Source organism: Pseudomyrmex gracilis, unplaced genomic scaffold (assembly GCF_002006095.1).
Source record: "Pseudomyrmex gracilis isolate BER0280 unplaced genomic scaffold, ASM200609v1 scaffold_74, whole genome shotgun sequence".
NCBI classification, from domain to species: Eukaryota; Metazoa; Arthropoda; class Insecta; order Hymenoptera; family Formicidae; genus Pseudomyrmex; species Pseudomyrmex gracilis.
In genome coordinates this window covers 16,657-34,678 of record NW_018020658.1, presented here as the reverse complement: position 1 = coordinate 34,678, position 18,022 = coordinate 16,657, and the positions used below count along the sequence as shown (strand labels likewise).

Genomic DNA, 18,022 nt, shown 5'->3' with positions numbered 1-18,022 from the left:
ATATATATATAAATAACAACAAAAAGTCAAAAAGATATAATCGGCAAGAGAAAATACTTGTGTGTGTGTGTGTATCTTGTGTGTTAATATATCTAAGAATTTGTAAAAGATTGTGGATAAACTGCAACTGTTTCGTTTTGCTTGTGAAATTCAACAAGTATTCTGCATATGTTTTTTACGATCTCTATAAAAAAATAATCTTTGCCTCACACCTTTCTGTAGATTGGTAGCCGATCGGTGTATAAATATCAATCGACACGAAGCTGCACGAAGCGTAGATTTTTTTTTTTTACGTTCAACGATATCATTACATTATAAATGATTTTACGTTTAACGGTATCACATTTGCGACAGTAAGACAATTGGCATCTTGTAAATGTGCTTGACACGGCAACACATATGTAGAGTATTTGACACTTTCTTTCCTCATAAACTAGTATATAAATCTACGAGAAATATAATGCACTCGTCCTTTGGCAATCGACTGTATGGCATATGTGTAAACCCTCCGATCTTGTGGTTCGTTCGCCTTTAAAGATCCAGAGCGGAATGATCCATTAAATTCTTCAGCAAACTGTTGGACATCCTAGAAGAAAATACAATATGTGTGTATGTGTGTATATAAAAATGTTACCCATCATCCTCAAAGCCTAATATGTAGCGCATTGTTTTCATGCAATAAAACAACGTACTTTTTCACCATGTGGTCGTAGATGTAAGATGGAATTATCGTCACCGTGATGACATTTCCGCCGTTTTCGATCTCGGTCGTGATATCCTTATCTTTCATGCCAACTACGTTCTAAACAATAATGTGTACAGCTCATTAATTACAAATACAATTGCGCGAAATTGCAACGTTATTTATTCCATCAAATTAGACAAACGGAAAACGTAGACACGTACCTTTCCGTTAATCTCGAGTAGTTGATGATCAGTCAGAAGTCCGTTTCGCGCGGCCGAAGAATCCTTCACCAAGGCGATTATCTTGCCGTTTTTAAACTGAAATCCAACGTAGCCCGTGCTATCTTTGTGCATCGTCACAGTGCGTTCGAACGGTCTGCAACGCGTCACATCATCGCATTAACAAGAAGAATAATAACGACGATGTTAAAGTGAATAGATCATTTTTCAATAAATAAAAGATAAATAACAGCGATCTGACCTGTCGCGTACAACCACTTTTATATTATTGTTATCCGCGTTACGGAAGAGCTTGTGCACTTGATCCATCGAGTATCCGGCAACACATTCGTCATTGACACTCAAGATCTGATCGCCGAATCGCAGTCCAACCATCGACGCCGGAGAATCGCGACTTACGAGGCACACGAAAATCCCGTTGTTGATCGAGTGCACTCTAACACCCACCTTTCCATCCGCATCCTTGCACAGTATCAACTAAAGAGAAAAACACATATGTAGGAAACTGTAATCTCTTTGCTCAAAGAAAGCACGCGAGCACGTTTCACGCATAATTACAAAATTATTTCAAAACGCATTTGACAGACAAACAAAAGTAGAAAAACTACGATGATTCCGTCTACTGAATATATTTACTTCTCTGATGCCATTTGTCACGTGCGCTTTTTGCAAAGCCACCGACTGTCCCGATAAGGGAGCAATCATCCCCGCTAACGAACCACCTGTTCCAATTGATGAAGCAATCGCCACCTAAAACCAATCGCAATATTCTATTTTCTTGTAAATAAAAATATAAAAACCGAATTTATTTGATATTTTTTACACTGAAAAAGCAATCAGTTCAAAACCTATTTTGTGTAAGTTTACATACATTGTTTGCATTTTGACGTGTGGCAACAACGTATTCGGGCATGTTTTGTGCGATTGTCTCCTCATTTAACTCAAGTCCCATATAGTTACTCAGAGAAGGATACAGCGGGGCACTGGGTGCAGTAGGACTGTCATAAGCAGGCGCCGTGGGAATTGCAGGTTCAGCTGATAGTGATGGAACAACATAATGTGACTCTGCTTGTATTTGAGCCTGTAATATTATTGTCATCATTGATAAATTTTTAAACAATATTTTTTATAACTGTAAAAACTGTATAACTACCCACAAAACTGAACAAACATAGTAATTAAATCTTTCCATTTGTTGTTATCAGAAAATCTATTATTTGAAACAAAGAAGAGATGCTTTTTTTTGTATCTTTAATTTACCTTCATTAGTTGGTCCACTTTTAAATCTTCCAGTGTAGGATAAAGAGACATGGTGAAGTCTTTTTTTTATGTATCCTATAATGTGCAATGAAAACAATGTTACAATGTTTCATAGAGTTTATAAGTTAAGTTTTTATATATGTAAGAGAGAAAAATATATAAATTTTATATATAGTTATATAATCAAATACTTCATGTAATCTAATCTAATCTAAAAGAATATTGTTTGTTCGCTCAAATTGTGAAAACAATAAGAACATACTGTTTAATGCAAATAGTTGTTAATGTATTTCAAATAAATTTTTTACATTTCAATAATTTTGAAAATGTTTAAATTTATATTGTTAGATATTTTTAAATCTAGTGTATTATTACTTCCGCTGTAAATATATATATATATATATATATGTTTTCTTTCTAGGAAAATGATATGTAATAAAATATCACGGATGATTCACTTGGTATGCAAAGAGATTGTATTGTGAAATCTCAAATGATTCATCTAAGTCTCACGGAGATTGTTGAATTTTTTTTTTTTTTTATTTCTTTTGTCTTTACTTTCTTCTAAGTATACGCGTGTTGCAAAACGTATATCTTATACACATGTATCTTACAGAAAAAATTACATTAATTTATAAACATGGAAGTTAATTGCAATTTTTCTTATTTTTTTCTTCCATGTATATAAAAAAAAAAGTAAATAATCTTTTAGAATTTTAACGTTAAACATTTGCCGCACATGCCAAATGCGATTATTATTAATTGCCCCAATTAACAATAATAGACACGATGTTGTTTGTTCACGGCTTAGACCGATAACAATGGACGATTACATACCAATATAATGACAAACATACATATATCGTACATGTGATCGTTACATGACTTACCAACAAATTCGATGAAACTGTCAGTCGCTGCTACAACACCAATGTTATTTAGACAATTTATAATCGCACGCGTTCGTTCTTGAAGCACAATATTCGCCCGGACCTGTCAACAAACGATACTCGATACTTTCTAAAATCGATCAGAGTCAAATTCAAGTTGAGTGTCCAACTTATGTTAGAAGTATTTAGATTGGCGATCTTTAGTCTTATCGACAAGGTCGCTGACACAAGCGCCTCTAGCAGATATGACATACATCACGTGGCCTATATGCGTGTTTCTATAAAAATTCAAACTTTCAAAATATTTGACTGACTTCTCGTCATTAGTTCGAGATATTTGTGTATATAATCAGGTGATTTCAGAGAACATCTCTCTATGAAGTTAAAAGATTATTTTACATAAACTTCAAAACAAAATTAACAACAATGGCATCAAAAAAGGTTAGTAATAACACATATATACATGACTTAATATGTATTGTGTACGCTACGTCATTTATAATATTGTTTTACATATATAATGCACAAATTTGTTTTTCATCACTAACTGATCTGAGTTACATACATCTTATTTTATTGTTTCTAGAAAGACAAACGAATACACTTAAGTATTGCAGAACGTGTCACAATATTAAACAGGTTAGATAATGGAGAAAAAGCTATCGATTTAGCAAAGGAATACAAAATAACTCAAGCGGCAATATCGCTAATAAAAAAAGCGAAAGAACACATACTACGACAACATTCTATACTTTTAGAGAGCCAAGGGAGTACCGCCAAGAAAAGGTTTACAGTTGAGGATAATCGTCTCGAAAAATCTCTATACGAGTGGTTTATTGAGAAAACAAATAAGGGTGATGCAGTAACGGGACCGATGTTGCAAAAGAAAGCAGTGGAATTGAACGCTGAATTAGACGGTTCCAGCACTTTTAAAGGTTCTCCAGGTTTTGTGAATAAATTCAAAAAAAGACACAACATCACGTGTTTGCATCACATTGCTGATAAAAAGACAAGTGATCGATTTTATCAAGAACTTGCAAACTATATCAATGAAACTAAAACACCTTTGGACAAGATTTATAATGCTGATAAAACTGGCCTCTGTTGGAAAATGTTGCCAAGTAAATTACCAATTGCCGATGACAAGAGTCAAGAGTCTTTTGGAAACATACTCTACAAAGACAGAGTTGCTTTAATGATTTGTACAAATGCTACAGGGAGTCATAAGCTTCCAATTTTAGTTATAGGAAAAAACAATCAGTCGCATTGCTTTAACAATGTGCAGTTTTTACCAGTTTTCTATGAGGAACAGCAAAACGCCACAATGGACAGTGAATTAATGTTAAAATGGTATAAAGACATTTTTCTGCCAGAAATAGAGCAACACCACGGATCAAATGATCAGCAGTGCCTTCTTTTACTTGAAAACGCCCCTTGTCAGTTATCAGCAGAACAATTCAACACAATTAGTCAACGATGCAAAGTAATGTTTCTACTTCCTAATGTAAAATCGCTTGTACAGCCAGTAAATCAGGGAATAATCGCAAAATGTAAGCAAATTTACAAAAGAAATCTTCTTCGAATAGCGCTTACAGAAAATACTTCCGAAGGTGTAGAAAGAGTTATAAGATCGTTCGATTTGCTTCGTTGCTGCTATTTAATAAGTAACGCTTGGGATTCGATAACAGATAATTTTATAAGAAAAGCTTGGAAGAACATTATCAAAGCCCATGCACATTCGGAGTCACAATGTGTCGAAGATTCGGAAATTGAAAACACATTAACGCATACGTTTGGTGATAACAAATTTTCATCTAAAGAGATTATCGCGTGGTTGCATAATGATGATGATGATGATGATGATGATGATAAACTTGAAACGGCATTATTGAATATTCAAGAAGCAACTTCTCTAGAAGACAATAAAGAAACAGTGGAAATAGAAAATGCGGAAAATGAAATGGAAAGTGAAACGGAACACGATTATCTTATTATAAATAAACATAAAATTAAGGCGAGAGATGCTGTTCTTGCTATAAATACAATAATAGATTATGTAAACCAGACTGAAGATCCTTCCAAGAACTGTGATTGTTTATTTAAACTCTGGCTGCGAGCAATCAAAGAGCTTCAAGATACTTGAAGTCAACTCAGATAGCGAAATAAGAGAAATGTATGTCACCAGATCGCAATCCGTTGCGATTTGGGATTCGCAGCAGATTGTTTCAGCGATGACGCACAAGAGCACGGCTGCACGGCGAAAATGCTTCAAAAGTGAAAAACTATTTGTCGTCGCTACGTCAAAAAGTTTTTCAATTGTAAAAATGTATAAAAATATTCTTTCTCACAATTTTTATATGTAAACAATTTATTATTTATACATGTTGTGTGAAGATATATTTATATATACAAATACATTTATACAATATACATTTGTTTCTTTGGAATCATTAATTTCATCCAATTTTGTTGGATACAAAAAATATTTCTTCGCTCTGCCCAATCAAATATTGTTAAGTAAAAAATTCGACAAAGTACTCAACTTAAAAAAATACTGACTCTCACGTTGAAGACTGGCACAGTGACTTTCTCGCTTCTAAATCCTCCCACGTTGGATGAGTAGCGTATGTGTACAGTCGTTCCATATTGGTAGCATACAAGGTGTGATTGCTTACGAGATTTTTATAAATCTAAAAAAAAAAAAGATTTAAGCGATTAAAAAATTACGTATGTTGCGACAAGTAAATTTGTCAATTGCTACCTTCAACGTGTATTGCAAGTCTGCTATGTTTACTGGCTTCAACAGAGGACGCAGTATTTGTGTGGAACAAGCGTATGAAAAAGCGGTGGCTTGTTCAGCTTCCTCAACAGTCGGTTTTGCCACCGGGATTTGGCCGTAATGCTCCATGATTTCTGTCGGTCTGTTAACATTTCAAGATACTATAAAACATTTGTTGTGTTATTTTGTATACAACCCCACTGCGCAATTATGAAACAACATAACATTTAGCTTACCCAGAATTAAATGAGTTTATGTACAGAGAATGTCTCTTCCACGAACTGGGTACTGGTTCGCCTATGTTATAAATAAAGGAATTGTCGCGAATGGCGTATCCTTTTCTCCGTGTAAAAACGGCGGTAAGTATGTTTTTCAAGAACATTTGCGTGGCAACTATGACAATGTGCGCGGTGCTTTCTTCAGCATCGTCCAAGCCGTGCTCCCACGCTGCGAGCATCAGTCGAGCCAGAACGAAAGGCCGATCTGGTAGCAAAAGCTCTTGGGCGCTGGATCGATTGGCACCGGTAGGCTCTTCTCTGGCTAGTGCTGTGGTTTGATCCAACACCTCCACGTACATATCCGCCGGCTAATTACGAAACAAAAGAACGTAAACAAATTGTATTTAAAATTCTGGTGTCGCAACGCACACACGCTCGCACAAACCTCAAAGTTTGACTTGTCAGTTTTGTATTTGCGTTTCAGTCCCGTAAGTTTCTTCTCCTTTGAACTTCTGTCTCTATCTCTGTCTATTTTGGGAATTGGTGTAGCGACGGCTAATCCGCGAACTTTATTGAAGATGCACAGCAGAAATTCGTTGTGCAAACGAACCTGATCGTCCGTCATGAGGCTGCGCGCCTCGGAGTCAAATTCTTCCTTCGAAGTCTGAAACAATTTGTTTGTTTGTTTGTTTGTTTGTTTTTTTAAGATAATATACGTTAAATATTCATATCCGTTAGACTAAAAAGAATGCAATTAAACTTTGCACCTTCATTTGAAACCACAATTTCATTTTCTCAAAATACACCTTCGCATTGTCACCGAGCGACGCCACGAGACTGTTTTTGGCTAAGTTTAATTCCTTCGAAGTAGTCATTTTCGTGATCTTACTTTTGTCCAAATGTCGAGGAATTGTTTAAGGTCTTCAATCTCATCTGTTCGGGGATATATAGGATTACGTCACACACCGTTTTCTCGCACGAAACAAAAAAGAACCTGGGACGACGGGAAAAAGTTGTTGCGTGCGTCCTGCGAATCTCTGTGCGAGTTACGAAATCTGCAGTATCGATAGCAGATCGATTGTCCGCGAGCAGTCTCGCGTGTAACTTTCAGGATGTTCGTGCGTTACGACCGTAAAATCTGCGAATTCCAAATAGAAAGATAAACAGCATAAATAGAATTCGGATATTTTTCTCTTCTACGAGTAGAAAAAATAACGCGAGTCATGCGTTAAAACGTTTAATGGATCTTTTGTCTTAGTAAGGTGAAGACGCACGTGTGAGATAGACCTGTCACACACACACACAACACACACACACACGCGCTCGGGCCTGACTTGTCAAAAATAGCGGCGTTCGATTGTAGCTGCTGCTCGCAGCCGGTTGACGATCGCTCGCACCGCAGATCGGCATTTGACTCGATATGCATTCAACAACGTTAATTATTTGAACAGTGAAAAGTTCTCTCTCTGCACGTGTGCAGAAAGTTAAATTTTAATTCTCACGGTAAGTAAGCATTCGTGCGAAACAAAGGTCGTGTGCGTGAGTCTGAACAAAAAAATAGAAAACGTAACATTTTAGGAAATTATTGACTATTTAACAATAAATAAAATTTTGATATTTTTTAATAATAAATATGAACCATTTGTTTCCTCAAAAAAACAGATGATATCGACGAGATACATATCGTTCTTGTCGGGGATAGTGATAGCTTCCCTAACATGGGCGTTCAGTTTGTATCTTTACTCGAAACTGTCGTCGAACATCATCACTGCCGATCCCACCACGATGTCGGCGCCCGGCGCTTCCGCGCGAGGAGAAAACAATTACCGAGACATGATGCTGCGCGACAACGTTGTCATTCCGCGCAACGAGAAACAAGTCTTGATCGCCAAGAACGTCTACCAATTGAACGATGATCGAGATCGCAGGAACAATCTGCAGCACTTCCAACCGATCCCGGTGAAACCCGCTGTTACTCTGGATCAAGGTAATAGCCGTGATATTGTATATAGACTGGCGTGCAATCAGAAACTGAGTTAACTGTGCAACATTTCAGATTTGGACGAATTGGGAATGGTAAGAAACTTAGAGGATCAACAGAAAAAGGACAGCGGATACAAGGATTACGCCTTCAACGTTCTGATATCTGACAATCTTGGTGTGCGAAGAAACATACCCGACACAAGGCACAAACTCTGTCGAAGACAAAAGTATCCCGCCAATATGCGAAACGCCAGCGTGGTCATTTGTTTTTACAACGAGCATTACATGACGTTGCTGCGATCGTTGCATTCCATAATCGACAAGACGCCGGTCACGCTCTTGCACGAGATCGTTTTGGTGAACGATTGCAGCGACAGCGACGCGTTGCACGAGAAGATAAGAGAATACATCAAGAACACATTTGACGCCAGAGTTCGATTGTTCAAGACCGAGAGAAGGGAGGGTTTGATCAGAGCGAGGGTGTTCGGCGCGAGAAAAGCAACTGGCAATGTTCTGGTCTTTCTTGACAGTCACATAGAAGTGAACGAAATGTGGCTGGAGCCGCTTCTTTCGAGGATCGGTCATTCGAAAACTATCGTGCCCATGCCAGTGATCGACATTATAAACGCAGACACGTTTCAGTACACCGGCAGCCCGTTGGTGAGAGGCGGCTTTAACTGGGGTCTCCATTTCAAATGGGACAATCTGCCGGTCGGGACGTTGAGACATGAAGACGATTTTGTAAAGCCCATAAAGTAAGACAATATTGTCACGCTTGATCTCTTGCCTGATTTTTTTTATGAATAAAATTGTTTTCTTAACTACGTTTTTTTTTTTCCGCAACTAACAGATCGCCAACAATGGCCGGAGGATTATTCGCTATTGACGCAGAATATTTTAGAACACTAGGAGAGTATGACACTGGTATGGACATTTGGGGCGGAGAAAATCTGGAAATATCATTTCGAGTGAGATTTTTTAACCGTTTGTTCTTTTCCCTAAAATTTCTCTGTGTGTTCAACAGTGTTTCTGTTTGTTTTTTAGATATGGATGTGCGGTGGAAGTATCGAGCTGATTCCTTGCTCGCGAGTGGGTCACGTGTTCAGAAGACGGCGACCGTACGGCGCGGACGATCCGGACGACACAATGCTCAAGAATTCGTTGCGAGTCGCTCACGTGTGGATGGACGAGTACAAAGATTACTTCCTGAAGAGCGCGAAGACGATAAATTACGGCGATATTTCGGAACGACTGGCTCTGCGTCAGAGATTGAAATGCAAGTCCTTTCATTGGTATTTAACTGCGGTTTATCCCGAATTGGCTTTGCCGGACGACACGGAAAGACGATTGAAAGACAAGTGGTCGAAGCTCGAGCAGAGACCAATGCAACCCTGGCACTCGAGGAAGAGAAACTACACCGATCAGTTTCAAATCAGACTCTCGAATTCCGCGCTCTGTCTCCAGAGCGAGAAGGACATCAAGACCAAGGGCTCGAAACTTATTCTGATGCCATGTTTGAGAATTAAATCACAAGTAAGTGTCGCATCATCAAAAAAGTACATCGTTCGTGAGAAGAAGAAGAAACTTTTGTCATGTTCTTTTGTTTTTTTTTTTCGTAGATGTGGTACGAAACCGATAAGAGCGAATTGTTACTTGGACAAATTCTGTGCTTGGAGGGCGCTGAAAAGATACCGAAGCTTGGCAAGTGTCACGAGATGGGCGGTAATCAAGAATGGCGTCACAAGCGTGTTGTAAGACTTTGTTTGTTTACTCTTTGTTTTGCTATATTATTATTTTGTTGCCGATTTTGTTGCAAACACTTTGTTTTTTTTTTACAGAGCGGTACGCCAATCTACAATATGGCAACAGGAACCTGCTTGGGAGTAATAAACAATGCAAAGAATGCTCAGGTCATCTTGGATTTGTGCACGAAATCGAACACTTCGCTGATATCTTGGGATCTCGTCCGATCGAAACTTTCGTCCAAGGATATCAGATGACGCAGAAAGAAAGGTCGTAAGAATAGGAAAAAAAATTATGAAGACTGGCTCGGGAGAAAGTGGTAGAAAGGTATTTGATTTTTGACAGATTGTATATATCTGATAACGCGATCAGAGATAAAAAGTATTTTATAAGATTTGTAATATTTACATTTGAAATAATGAAATTTCAATTAAGCGCAATATTTCAAACTTGTTGAAAGTATTAATTAGTTGTACAAAAAAATTAATTGATTGTATGAAAAAAAAAAAAACTAAAACACTTGTGTAAAAGAGTCACGTCTCACTAAGGTGAGAGATGTACTGAGAAATTTAATTTTTACATCTTTGCTACGTGTATCTTTATATAAGAGTGAATATAAAAAAAAAAAAATATCTATTTATATTTGTGATAATTCTAGAAAATTTGTTTGCTCTTTCTCTTTTCCAATCACGTCAATCATTGCCCATTGACGTGTCCCCAACTCTGTCACTCTTCCTCTTTTGTGCGCTAGTCCATCGCAAAAATCACAAATTTTATTTCAGTTTTTCAAAAATTGGCGCGAGATCTCGAATGAAAACAAACGTGACCAATTCCATTGCGAACGATCCCAGTTCGATTCCTTCTTCGTTCGAGATATCAAATTGATTTCACGTTCGTCGTGATTGGCTACTTTCATTACGTGGTTTCGTAATAAGAATTTGTGATTGGTTGCTTACAGTCGTGCGATTCTAAAGACGCGTGTTCACAGCACAGCATTCGCAAACCGTGTGACATTTGTGTGACAGATCTGTCTTAACCTGCGCGATTCTCGTTTTTTTTTTTTCTAGAAAACAGTGTAATCACATTCAAATCGGTGAGGTGTGGGGTTAAACTAAATATTTTTACGAAATTTTACTGCATTAAAGGAGAAACTTCAAATATGAGCGAAATTTCTTGCTGGGAGGATATAGAAAATGACGGTAAGTAAAAGAAAACAAAATCTGTTGATTAAGACCTAAGAGATAGATAACGAAATATATATGTGTATCGCTTTTTTTTTAGAATTCTTTAAACAACTGTTAGACGCCGATTCTAAAAAGACCGGTGTCGGTCAGTTACTGTCAGTGGCGCAACAATTGAACAAGCTAGGACAAGGTAAAGATCAAATCTTATATATAGCGAATTAAACACTGTGAAGTGCTAAATATATATGTTTGTGTTTAAGCTATTGAGGTGTTAAATGCCGAGCTGCAAAAACAAGTACTTGCGAACCATGAAAATCTGCTGTCTCAGGCAGTGTGGGTTGAGAAATTGGAAGGAGTGCTTTTTATAATGCAATCTCACATACAGGTAACTATTATAAATATTATAACACGACATTTTAAATACTAATTTAATATTCAGTTAATACATGAATGTTTGAAAAATATACAGTAATATGTTTTTTTTTTAGAGTCTTTTATCAGCTGTTGAGCGACTACGTGGAAAAATTATTGAGCCATTTAATAGAATTGAAATGCAGACTATTGTTTTAGCAAGACTTCATGAAACTTCTGATCTTCTTAGAAGAGTTGCTAGAATGCAACATCTGTCTAAACGTTTGAATTCTCAGATGAATAGCATCACTCAAGGACCTGATATTGTTAAAGCCGCCAATAGTTTGCATGAACTTGGTAAGTGCATTTATCTCTTTTTCTCTTATATTATACACAAGAAAGTATGTAAATTGTGTGTATGTGTGTACAGAACAGTTAATGGCAGACACAGATCTTAATGGTTTGGATATAGTGGCAGATGATCAACAAGCTATAAAAGCTCAAAGAGCTACGGTGCAAAGAATAGCCACTCACACATTAACGCAAGGATTACAAGCAATGGACAGAACAAAGGTGTCTTGTGAGATTATGTTCTTAGTATTTTTTATTTGACTAAAAATACATTAAAAATACATTGTAATACGTACTAAACATTATTGAAGTCTGATGTCATATAAAACATATGGTGAATGTTACTATTAATTGTTTTTTTTATATAAACAGGTGAGCACAGCTGTACAAGTCTTTCAAAACTTAGGAATAATACAAGGAGCTGTGGACACAAGCATAGAATCCACTCTAGCTGAGATAGAGAGAATTTCTACGGAATCGTTAGACGTGTCTCTGGCGACAAATCAGGAGTTTGGAAAGCGCGGAGCGCCCGGCAGAGCCGCGATTCCATCACCCGGATCGTCGGGAAATTTACGCACGAGAATCTGGGAAAATCTCGAACGTCTCTTCCAAGATACTTTATATACGCAATGTTTGCAGGTAACTAGATCTCTGGATCATATGTGAATTCTAATGTGCTCTAAGATTCAGCAGAAGAGATTTAGAAGATATCTTTGTACTTAGGTCGAATTACTGCAAAGAGTGCTGTTGGAACATCATGCCAAAGGATTTGACGATTTGTCTGAAAAATTTTGGGACAAAGTGAACGCTCTTCTCGCTAAAGTTTTGGTCGAACGTGCTCAAGGTAAATTATTGCATGCTTTGCAGATTGAATAATCAAATAAAGCCTCACAATGTATCCCGCAGGTTCGTCATTTGTGAAACAGGCTTTGGAAGGTGAATACCCGAAATTTCTGAGAATATTTTTGGACTTGAGCAAACGTTTGAAAGAGAGGTCTCACAGCATCGGAATCTACGGCATTGAGTAAGTACACGATATTGCAATCGACATACGTAGCATCACTAACACGGTGTATCTTCAATGCAGACGTAACGTTTTATTGCCGTTCGAAAACGCATATTTATCGCGTTCGGTATCTCGGCTTCTGGATCCAGTGCACAATATGTTTTCCGGAGAAGGTCTGCCGACGCACGACGAGATCGACAGTCTCATTCGTACAATTACGAAGTGAGTAATTGATCTTCACTTTGTTATATTCTGCGTATCGGAAGAAACAAAAAAAAAAGAATAATATTTGCATCTAGCGAACTGAGCGTATCGTTGGTGGACGATGGTCTCTCGACTGTGGTGTCGCGTAACGTGGGAAAGGCAATCAGATTGTTCTGCCTGAAGTGCGAGCAAAGTATGGTGACGGGTGCCGAGGCCAGTCAAGTGATCGACAGTCCTACCGCCGGTCAACAGAGAAACATCACGCTCGCTAATCTACTGTACTACCTTACCAGCCAAACAAACCGCGTGATAGCCAACCTGGCGGGAGGATTGCCGTCCGAGGGTAGTGTTGTAATCACCACGGCGCTCAAAGAGACAGACGCGTTAACAAGGAATCTGCTTATACCGTTGTTGACTTCTATCAATAACGCAATCGAGAGTATTATCTTGACCATGCACGATGATGCTGAATTTAGAGAGTAAGTTTCTCCTTTTTTTACTTTTTTTTCACGTGGGGGAAATCTTCACCGTTATCCCCGAGGTGGAGCAAGGGTAGTGCCAGACTCCTACCGGCTAAAACCCTCACAATGGCCTACAACTAACTACCTCTCACTATGACGGGAAGGAGGACCATAACTCCTTCCCGCCATCACCTTGGGCCACGTGCAATGAGGGACGTGAATACACCCTCCCGTGTGACCCACGTTTTTACCTTCCCTAATCCCTTTTCTCTTATTACATCTATTTGTAAGTCGCATAGCAACTTCACACCTCTTCTAATCTTATATCTCCGATAAAACTCATTTTACAGCGCAAGTAGTCCGTTAGGAAAAGAGATTGGTTGCTCTCTTTACATGCGCGAACTGCAAGGTTTCATCTTACGTTCTGTAAACACGTTTTTGTTACCGTACAAGAATCAAGTGGTTGTGGCCGAAAGGTAAACTCTTTGTTTCTACCCGTTCGCTTCACATCTATGAATAAATCGCTAAGCGTTAAATGTTCAATTCAAGTTGCAAAGCCGTCGCGTCACGATGTATAGAGCTGTTCGTGCGTCACGCTTGCTTATTGCGACCCCTGACTGATTTTGGAAGGGCAAAACTTTTGGTAGATTTCGCTCAGGTACGTGCCGCTTCTTTGTGCAAAGAACAAATGTCGGTGTATGTGTGTAACAAGATTGTGTATTTTAGATGGAGGTAGCTGTAACACCGCTGTGTCGCGGCGGCCTCGAGCAACAGCAATATAGAACGTTGCGCGCGCTCAAAACTCTGCTTCCCCTCAAACCCGAGGAGATGGCCGACAAGATCTTGGAGGGAAAAGGAGAAAGCAGCGTGCCACCGTCGCTCGTTTTGTTGCATTTATTTTCCGGCGCACCACCCGAACTAGCGTCACCGCATCAGGTGAGTAGATCTCACGATCTACTGTAGATTTTTTTTTTTTTTTTTTTTTTACCCCTGACACACGCGAAGCAATTTCATTGATTTTGTTGACACACAGAGCGCCGGGTGGTCCGTAAAACGCTTGTCACAATGGATGGACAGTCACCCGAGCGAGAGGGACAGATTAACGCTCTGCAGCGGACCGCTGGAACGTTACCAGTTAACGGTGCGACAGCAAAATCTTTTGTCATTCCACCCGTTATTCCCGCACATGATGAAATTAGTTAACTTGAAAGAACATTCCGGTCAATAAAATGTACAATTAGGTATTTAAAATTTGTATATACAATTTTTCTTCGTATGAAAACACATATATACAGTTTTTTTTTTGCTTACTGGATAATTGCGACAAAATGCTAGGTGGTGTAAGTGCAATAAATACTTGTGTGTGAGAGAGAATTGGTATGTATGTATATTTTCATTACAAAATAACAATGATTCGAACAAATCGACGCCGTTCTCTATATCTTTACTTAAAATTCATGTAAACAAACTATATTGTAACAATTCTCTATTTCAGCAACCAGATGCAAACCAGATGTTAAATCTCTTCAGTTTTACGGAGTAGTAAAAAATTTTATATACATGCGCGTGCATGTCTATATGTGTGGCGGCTTGTAGAAGCCGCGGCATCTCTCGTAATAGATTTGTACTGTACGTTTCTTCACTACTTCCTCTACATTGAGCTCGGCTTGCAACAGTCTCAGAGTGGTCTGTTCTTTTCTCAGAGACTTTATTAGAGTCGGGCTCTCGTCGCCCTGATCTCTGAGACTCTTCAATTGCATGACTTTCTCCTTGGTAACGTTCAGACACTTGTTTATTGCTTGCTCCCTTTGAGCGTGTTCGGATTCTATTTGCTGAAACAAGTCTTTGCATTGCGCAGCTGGATCCAACTGGGCTTTGAAGGACTCGGTGGGAATCGTGGTGTTCAGCATGTAAATTATTTTGTCATCTATCAACCGCATTCTCTTCAACGTATCCTGAAACACAATGCTACATATATATATTGCTGTACACACGACTCAGCCAGTCTCACACAGTGTCTTGGTGATGGGTAGGTTAGATTGCTTTAACCTCTTGACAAAAAGCGAAGAGAAAGATGTACAAATGTTTCTATGAAATTTTTAACAATCAGCGACAGCGAAGTTTTACACAACAGCTAGAATCTGAACTTGTTCGTGGAACAACAAATGTTTTTTTTTTTTTTTTCTAGCGCGAATGAAACATCGCGAGATAACCGTCTTATCTACTAGCCGGTATCGGTCACGAGACGTTATTTGTCAAGATGACTCAAATAATGTCAAATTTATGTAAATTTCTCACGCCCGTTTAACGCAATGTACTGATGTGTGAATGTTACGCGAGTCCCGTTTTGAGAAATACCTGAAATTCTAAAAAATCGCCACATTCTACACTAGTGGCTGCCATTTCTTATTTGGAGTTCTAGACACGTGAGGGGCATGCTCCACAAGGCATATATACTCCGTACGTACGGGGGCCGCGTTCCGCGTTTGTTTACAGCGTACTGGAAATCTATAGCACACGTGACGCAAAGTATAGATTTCTAGTTCGCTGGCAGCGAACGTCGAAATGCAGCCGCGTACGCAAAAGTGAAGAGGTAGACACACCAGCTGACGAGTACAGAAGTGTGTTGTGTCAGTGTGTGTGTCAATCGCAATAGCCGCCTATTGCTTCTACATTTCACAAAAGTGAAACATCACTTAAGATAATCACAAACAAAGTATGTAAATCGAAGAAATGTGAATAATGAACAAAATTGTTGTTCTTGGCAAAAGAGTAACTTGATAGAGAGAAAGTGACGAATAAACGTGATGTAGACTGCAGAGTATGAAGGACAGAATAATCGTCGCATTATCATTAATTAAAAAAAGATTACATGACGTATTTTTAATCGAACGTTACTACGTTGCTTTTCGCGTCTCGTAAATCATCTTCGTTTTGTTAATAAATTATGAAAATAAAAAACGAAAATGTAAGATAAATCTGAAACAGCTGTCACTCTCGTAATCTTGTAAAATAATAAATATAACACTGAAAATAACAAACCCTAATGCGTTTTTGTGCGAAACAAAAATTAGAGCTTGAAAAAACGTTCTATTCCTCGCGCAAGGAATTATTTATTGTCAAAAAATAAACAACGGAAAGTTAAGGTTAGAAAAATGGGTCGTATCAGACGGTAGATTCGATCGAGTTCCGATTCTATTTTGGCAGAATATCGCGAACGATGCGAATTTTGACGTAAATCACTGTGTGAGCGCACGTGCATACACTTACACACATATACATCTAGTGCTATCACCCATGTCGGTAACGATAGATCGCACTTGATTGATCGGTGCAATTAATAAAATAAAAGTACGTAGAATTTTTATCGAGAATATCGATGGGATTTTTTAATCGATCGCACCTTTTTGACGCGAAATTTGTATATTCGCGATTTAACCATTCATTAATTAAAGATAAAACAATCGCCTTCTTACATAAGCCCATTGTTTCAAGCATGCGCGGTAAATGCACGTGCGCTCCACGCACGCACGTTCGAAAAATCATAACGACAGTTGAAATATTTGTACGATTGTTTTAACACGTAAAAAATGCGGAATCAGTTTCTTTCTTTGTCTCGTTTACGTAATAACGTTTAGATAAGTAATCGTTTTTTTTTTTTCCCAGAATGTTATCGAGACAGTTCATCAAGAGTGCCAATTTGCACACAGTGCGATGGTTCACTCGCATCGGCGGCACTATGCGAGAAGCCAATAAAGTGGAAAAAACCGCCGCGGAAAAGAGTCACGAGGACACAAAGAAAATCTTAGGTAAAAAAAAAAAAAAAAAATGTTTCACACGGCATTTTTACAAAATATAAAATGTTTAACCGTGTCTCTATTTTGTTCTTATCGTTCATAGGTTCGGAAGCGCGTATGCACCGTGTAACCGATTTCGACAAGAAATTACTGGTTTGGGTGAAACGATATCCAAACGTAGCAGACGTTCCCACAGAAGTGACGTATGTGTATTTTTTTTAAAATAACTTTTTGTATTTCGTAAGTTCTTGTGATTTTAAATCTCATTCGACGTGGTTCTTTTGTACAGATCGGAGTGTATACTTTCGGCGAGGTCTAAGGCGCGAATTAAGATCTGCAATTACATGATCGTTGTAACCATTATTGGCTGCGTAATATCCGTGATACTCGGAAAACGTCAAGCTGAAAGAGGAGACACCTTGAAAAAACAAAGGGAAGAGTGGTTTGAAAATGTGATGGCACGGGAGAGAAGTAAATAATGTACAAAAATATTCAAGAAATGTAGTGAAATGAGTCGCAAATGTTGTAAGGAACAAGTTTTGTGTTAAATGTAGATGACGACGACTTGTTGCAAATCAATTGAGTTTCTTATCATTATTAAGAAACTTCGTTATTTCAAAATATTTTTCATAATATTTCTCGTAAAATACTTAGAAAGCTAATTTTTTTGCAATAACGAGGCAATAAGAGATGTTTTACATTGTAATCACATGTGAGATAGATCTGTAAATGTTTCAGAAATCAATAATAGAGTTTAAGAGAAAATTCTGAAAAGTCGTATTCTGCTCTTGCAGTGTTAAATTACTTGTGTTGTTATCCACTTAAACGTTATTAATAATTAACGATGTGTGTGTATACTGCAATCTCTCTT

The 18,022-nt window shown here is 38.1% G+C and overlaps 7 protein-coding genes across 13 annotated transcripts; 4 read left to right on the top strand and 3 right to left on the bottom strand.

The window, feature by feature from the left end:
• Nucleotides 1-4: 4 nt before the first annotated feature.
• On the bottom strand, nt 5-3,271 carry LOC109854823 (syntenin-1-like). The gene is made up of 8 exons (XM_020428308.1): nt 3,075-3,271; nt 2,185-2,259; nt 1,796-2,005; nt 1,561-1,674; nt 1,166-1,401; nt 907-1,060; nt 693-802; nt 5-586 (listed from the first exon to the last, which is right to left on the bottom strand). The coding sequence occupies exons 2-8, from the start codon at nt 2,233-2,235 to the stop codon at nt 532-534; spliced, it is 930 nt and encodes a 309-aa protein (XP_020283897.1). The 5' UTR covers nt 2,236-2,259; nt 3,075-3,271; the 3' UTR covers nt 5-531.
• A 66-nt stretch (nt 3,272-3,337) lies between these two features.
• On the top strand, nt 3,338-5,404 carry LOC109854810 (jerky protein homolog-like). 4 transcript variants are annotated; one of them, XM_020428284.1, is made up of 3 exons: nt 3,338-3,515; nt 3,661-3,713; nt 3,833-5,404. In XM_020428284.1, exon 3 carries the CDS (start codon nt 3,949-3,951, stop codon nt 5,215-5,217), a length of 1,269 nt encoding a protein of 422 aa, XP_020283873.1. In that variant the 5' UTR covers nt 3,338-3,515; nt 3,661-3,713; nt 3,833-3,948; the 3' UTR covers nt 5,218-5,404. The 4 variants fall into 4 exon arrangements, with proteins under 4 accessions (XP_020283873.1, XP_020283870.1, XP_020283869.1 ...); XM_020428281.1 differs by having other exon boundaries at nt 3,665-5,404; XM_020428280.1 differs by having other exon boundaries at nt 3,661-5,404.
• A 64-nt stretch (nt 5,405-5,468) lies between these two features.
• LOC109854862 (transcriptional adapter 1-like) lies at nt 5,469-7,115 on the bottom strand. 2 transcript variants are annotated; one of them, XM_020428411.1, is made up of 5 exons: nt 6,839-7,115; nt 6,517-6,735; nt 6,090-6,439; nt 5,836-5,995; nt 5,469-5,764 (listed from the first exon to the last, which is right to left on the bottom strand). In XM_020428411.1, exons 1-5 carry the CDS (start codon nt 6,944-6,946, stop codon nt 5,636-5,638), a joined length of 966 nt encoding a protein of 321 aa, XP_020284000.1. In that variant the 5' UTR covers nt 6,947-7,115; the 3' UTR covers nt 5,469-5,635. The 2 variants fall into 2 exon arrangements, with proteins under 2 accessions (XP_020284000.1, XP_020284001.1); XM_020428412.1 differs by having other exon boundaries at nt 6,961-7,112.
• Nucleotides 7,116-7,178: 63 nt separating this feature from the next.
• On the top strand, nt 7,179-10,415 carry LOC109854860 (polypeptide N-acetylgalactosaminyltransferase 35A). The gene is made up of 7 exons (XM_020428410.1): nt 7,179-7,574; nt 7,734-8,058; nt 8,128-8,809; nt 8,905-9,022; nt 9,099-9,587; nt 9,674-9,805; nt 9,893-10,415. Exons 2-7 carry the CDS (start codon nt 7,734-7,736, stop codon nt 10,052-10,054), a joined length of 1,908 nt encoding a protein of 635 aa, XP_020283999.1. The 5' UTR covers nt 7,179-7,574; the 3' UTR covers nt 10,055-10,415.
• Nucleotides 10,416-10,814: 399 nt separating this feature from the next.
• Nucleotides 10,815-14,619, top strand: LOC109854873 (conserved oligomeric Golgi complex subunit 5). Its single transcript, XM_020428439.1, has 14 exons — nt 10,815-10,996; nt 11,079-11,171; nt 11,242-11,366; nt 11,470-11,689; nt 11,763-11,905; nt 12,056-12,322; nt 12,407-12,527; nt 12,590-12,707; nt 12,771-12,911; nt 12,989-13,372; nt 13,705-13,830; nt 13,904-14,012; nt 14,081-14,290; nt 14,388-14,619. Exons 1-14 carry the CDS (start codon nt 10,957-10,959, stop codon nt 14,580-14,582), a joined length of 2,292 nt encoding a protein of 763 aa, XP_020284028.1. The 5' UTR covers nt 10,815-10,956; the 3' UTR covers nt 14,583-14,619.
• A 99-nt stretch (nt 14,620-14,718) lies between these two features.
• Nucleotides 14,719-16,647, bottom strand: LOC109854877 (coiled-coil domain-containing protein 58). 3 transcript variants are annotated; one of them, XM_020428444.1, is made up of 2 exons: nt 16,625-16,647; nt 14,719-15,309 (listed from the first exon to the last, which is right to left on the bottom strand). In XM_020428444.1, the coding sequence occupies exons 1-2, from the start codon at nt 16,634-16,636 to the stop codon at nt 14,929-14,931; spliced, it is 393 nt and encodes a 130-aa protein (XP_020284033.1). In that variant the 5' UTR covers nt 16,637-16,647; the 3' UTR covers nt 14,719-14,928. The 3 variants fall into 3 exon arrangements, with proteins under 3 accessions (XP_020284033.1, XP_020284034.1, XP_020284032.1); XM_020428445.1 differs by lacking the exon at nt 16,625-16,647 and adding an exon at nt 16,397-16,597; XM_020428443.1 differs by lacking the exon at nt 16,625-16,647 and adding an exon at nt 15,713-15,833.
• On the top strand, nt 15,978-17,931 carry LOC109854876 (protein FAM162A-like). The gene is made up of 4 exons (XM_020428442.1): nt 15,978-16,070; nt 17,021-17,163; nt 17,255-17,354; nt 17,441-17,931. Exons 2-4 carry the CDS (start codon nt 17,022-17,024, stop codon nt 17,628-17,630), a joined length of 432 nt encoding a protein of 143 aa, XP_020284031.1. The 5' UTR covers nt 15,978-16,070; nt 17,021; the 3' UTR covers nt 17,631-17,931.
• Nucleotides 17,932-18,022: the final 91 nt, after the last annotated feature.

Excerpts from the sequence above, each read along its gene's own strand:
- LOC109854877 (XM_020428443.1), bottom strand. The coding sequence starts at position 15,757 with ATGGCAGCCACTAGTGTAGAATGTGGCGATTTTTTAGAATTTCAG. Across the intron at positions 15,310-15,712 it reads GCGATTTTTTAGAATTTCAG|GATACGTTGAAGAGAATGCG; the intron begins GTATTTCTCAAA and ends ATTGTGTTTCAG.
- LOC109854862 (XM_020428411.1), bottom strand. The coding sequence starts at position 6,946 with ATGACTACTTCGAAGGAATTAAACTTAGCCAAAAACAGTCTCGTGGCG. Across the intron at positions 5,996-6,089 it reads ATAAACTCATTTAATTCTGG|ACCGACAGAAATCATGGAGC; the intron begins GTAAGCTAAATG and ends AAATGTTAACAG. Across the intron at positions 5,765-5,835 it reads ACTTGCAATACACGTTGAAG|ATTTATAAAAATCTCGTAAG; the intron begins GTAGCAATTGAC and ends TTTTTTTTTTAG.
- LOC109854860 (XM_020428410.1), top strand. The coding sequence starts at position 7,734 with ATGATATCGACGAGATACATATCGTTCTTGTCGGGGATAGTGATAGCT. Across the intron at positions 8,810-8,904 it reads GATTTTGTAAAGCCCATAAA|ATCGCCAACAATGGCCGGAG; the intron begins GTAAGACAATAT and ends CGCAACTAACAG. Across the intron at positions 9,806-9,892 it reads AATGGCGTCACAAGCGTGTT|AGCGGTACGCCAATCTACAA; the intron begins GTAAGACTTTGT and ends TTTTTTTTACAG.
- LOC109854873 (XM_020428439.1), top strand. The coding sequence starts at position 10,957 with ATGAGCGAAATTTCTTGCTGGGAGGATATAGAAAATGACG. Across the intron at positions 11,172-11,241 it reads ATTGAACAAGCTAGGACAAG|CTATTGAGGTGTTAAATGCC; the intron begins GTAAAGATCAAA and ends TTTGTGTTTAAG. Across the intron at positions 13,831-13,903 it reads CAAGTGGTTGTGGCCGAAAG|TTGCAAAGCCGTCGCGTCAC; the intron begins GTAAACTCTTTG and ends GTTCAATTCAAG.
- LOC109854876 (XM_020428442.1), top strand. The coding sequence starts at position 17,022 with ATGTTATCGAGACAGTTCATCAAGAGTGCCAATTTGCACACAGTGCGA. Across the intron at positions 17,164-17,254 it reads GGACACAAAGAAAATCTTAG|GTTCGGAAGCGCGTATGCAC; the intron begins GTAAAAAAAAAA and ends TATCGTTCATAG. Across the intron at positions 17,355-17,440 it reads GACGTTCCCACAGAAGTGAC|ATCGGAGTGTATACTTTCGG; the intron begins GTATGTGTATTT and ends TCTTTTGTACAG.
- LOC109854823 (XM_020428308.1), bottom strand. The coding sequence starts at position 2,235 with ATGTCTCTTTATCCTACACTGGAAGATTTAAAAGTGGACCAACTAATG. Across the intron at positions 1,402-1,560 it reads TGACAAATGGCATCAGAGAA|TTGATACTGTGCAAGGATGC; the intron begins GTAAATATATTC and ends TTTTCTCTTTAG. Across the intron at positions 1,061-1,165 it reads AAAGTGGTTGTACGCGACAG|ACCGTTCGAACGCACTGTGA; the intron begins GTCAGATCGCTG and ends GACGCGTTGCAG.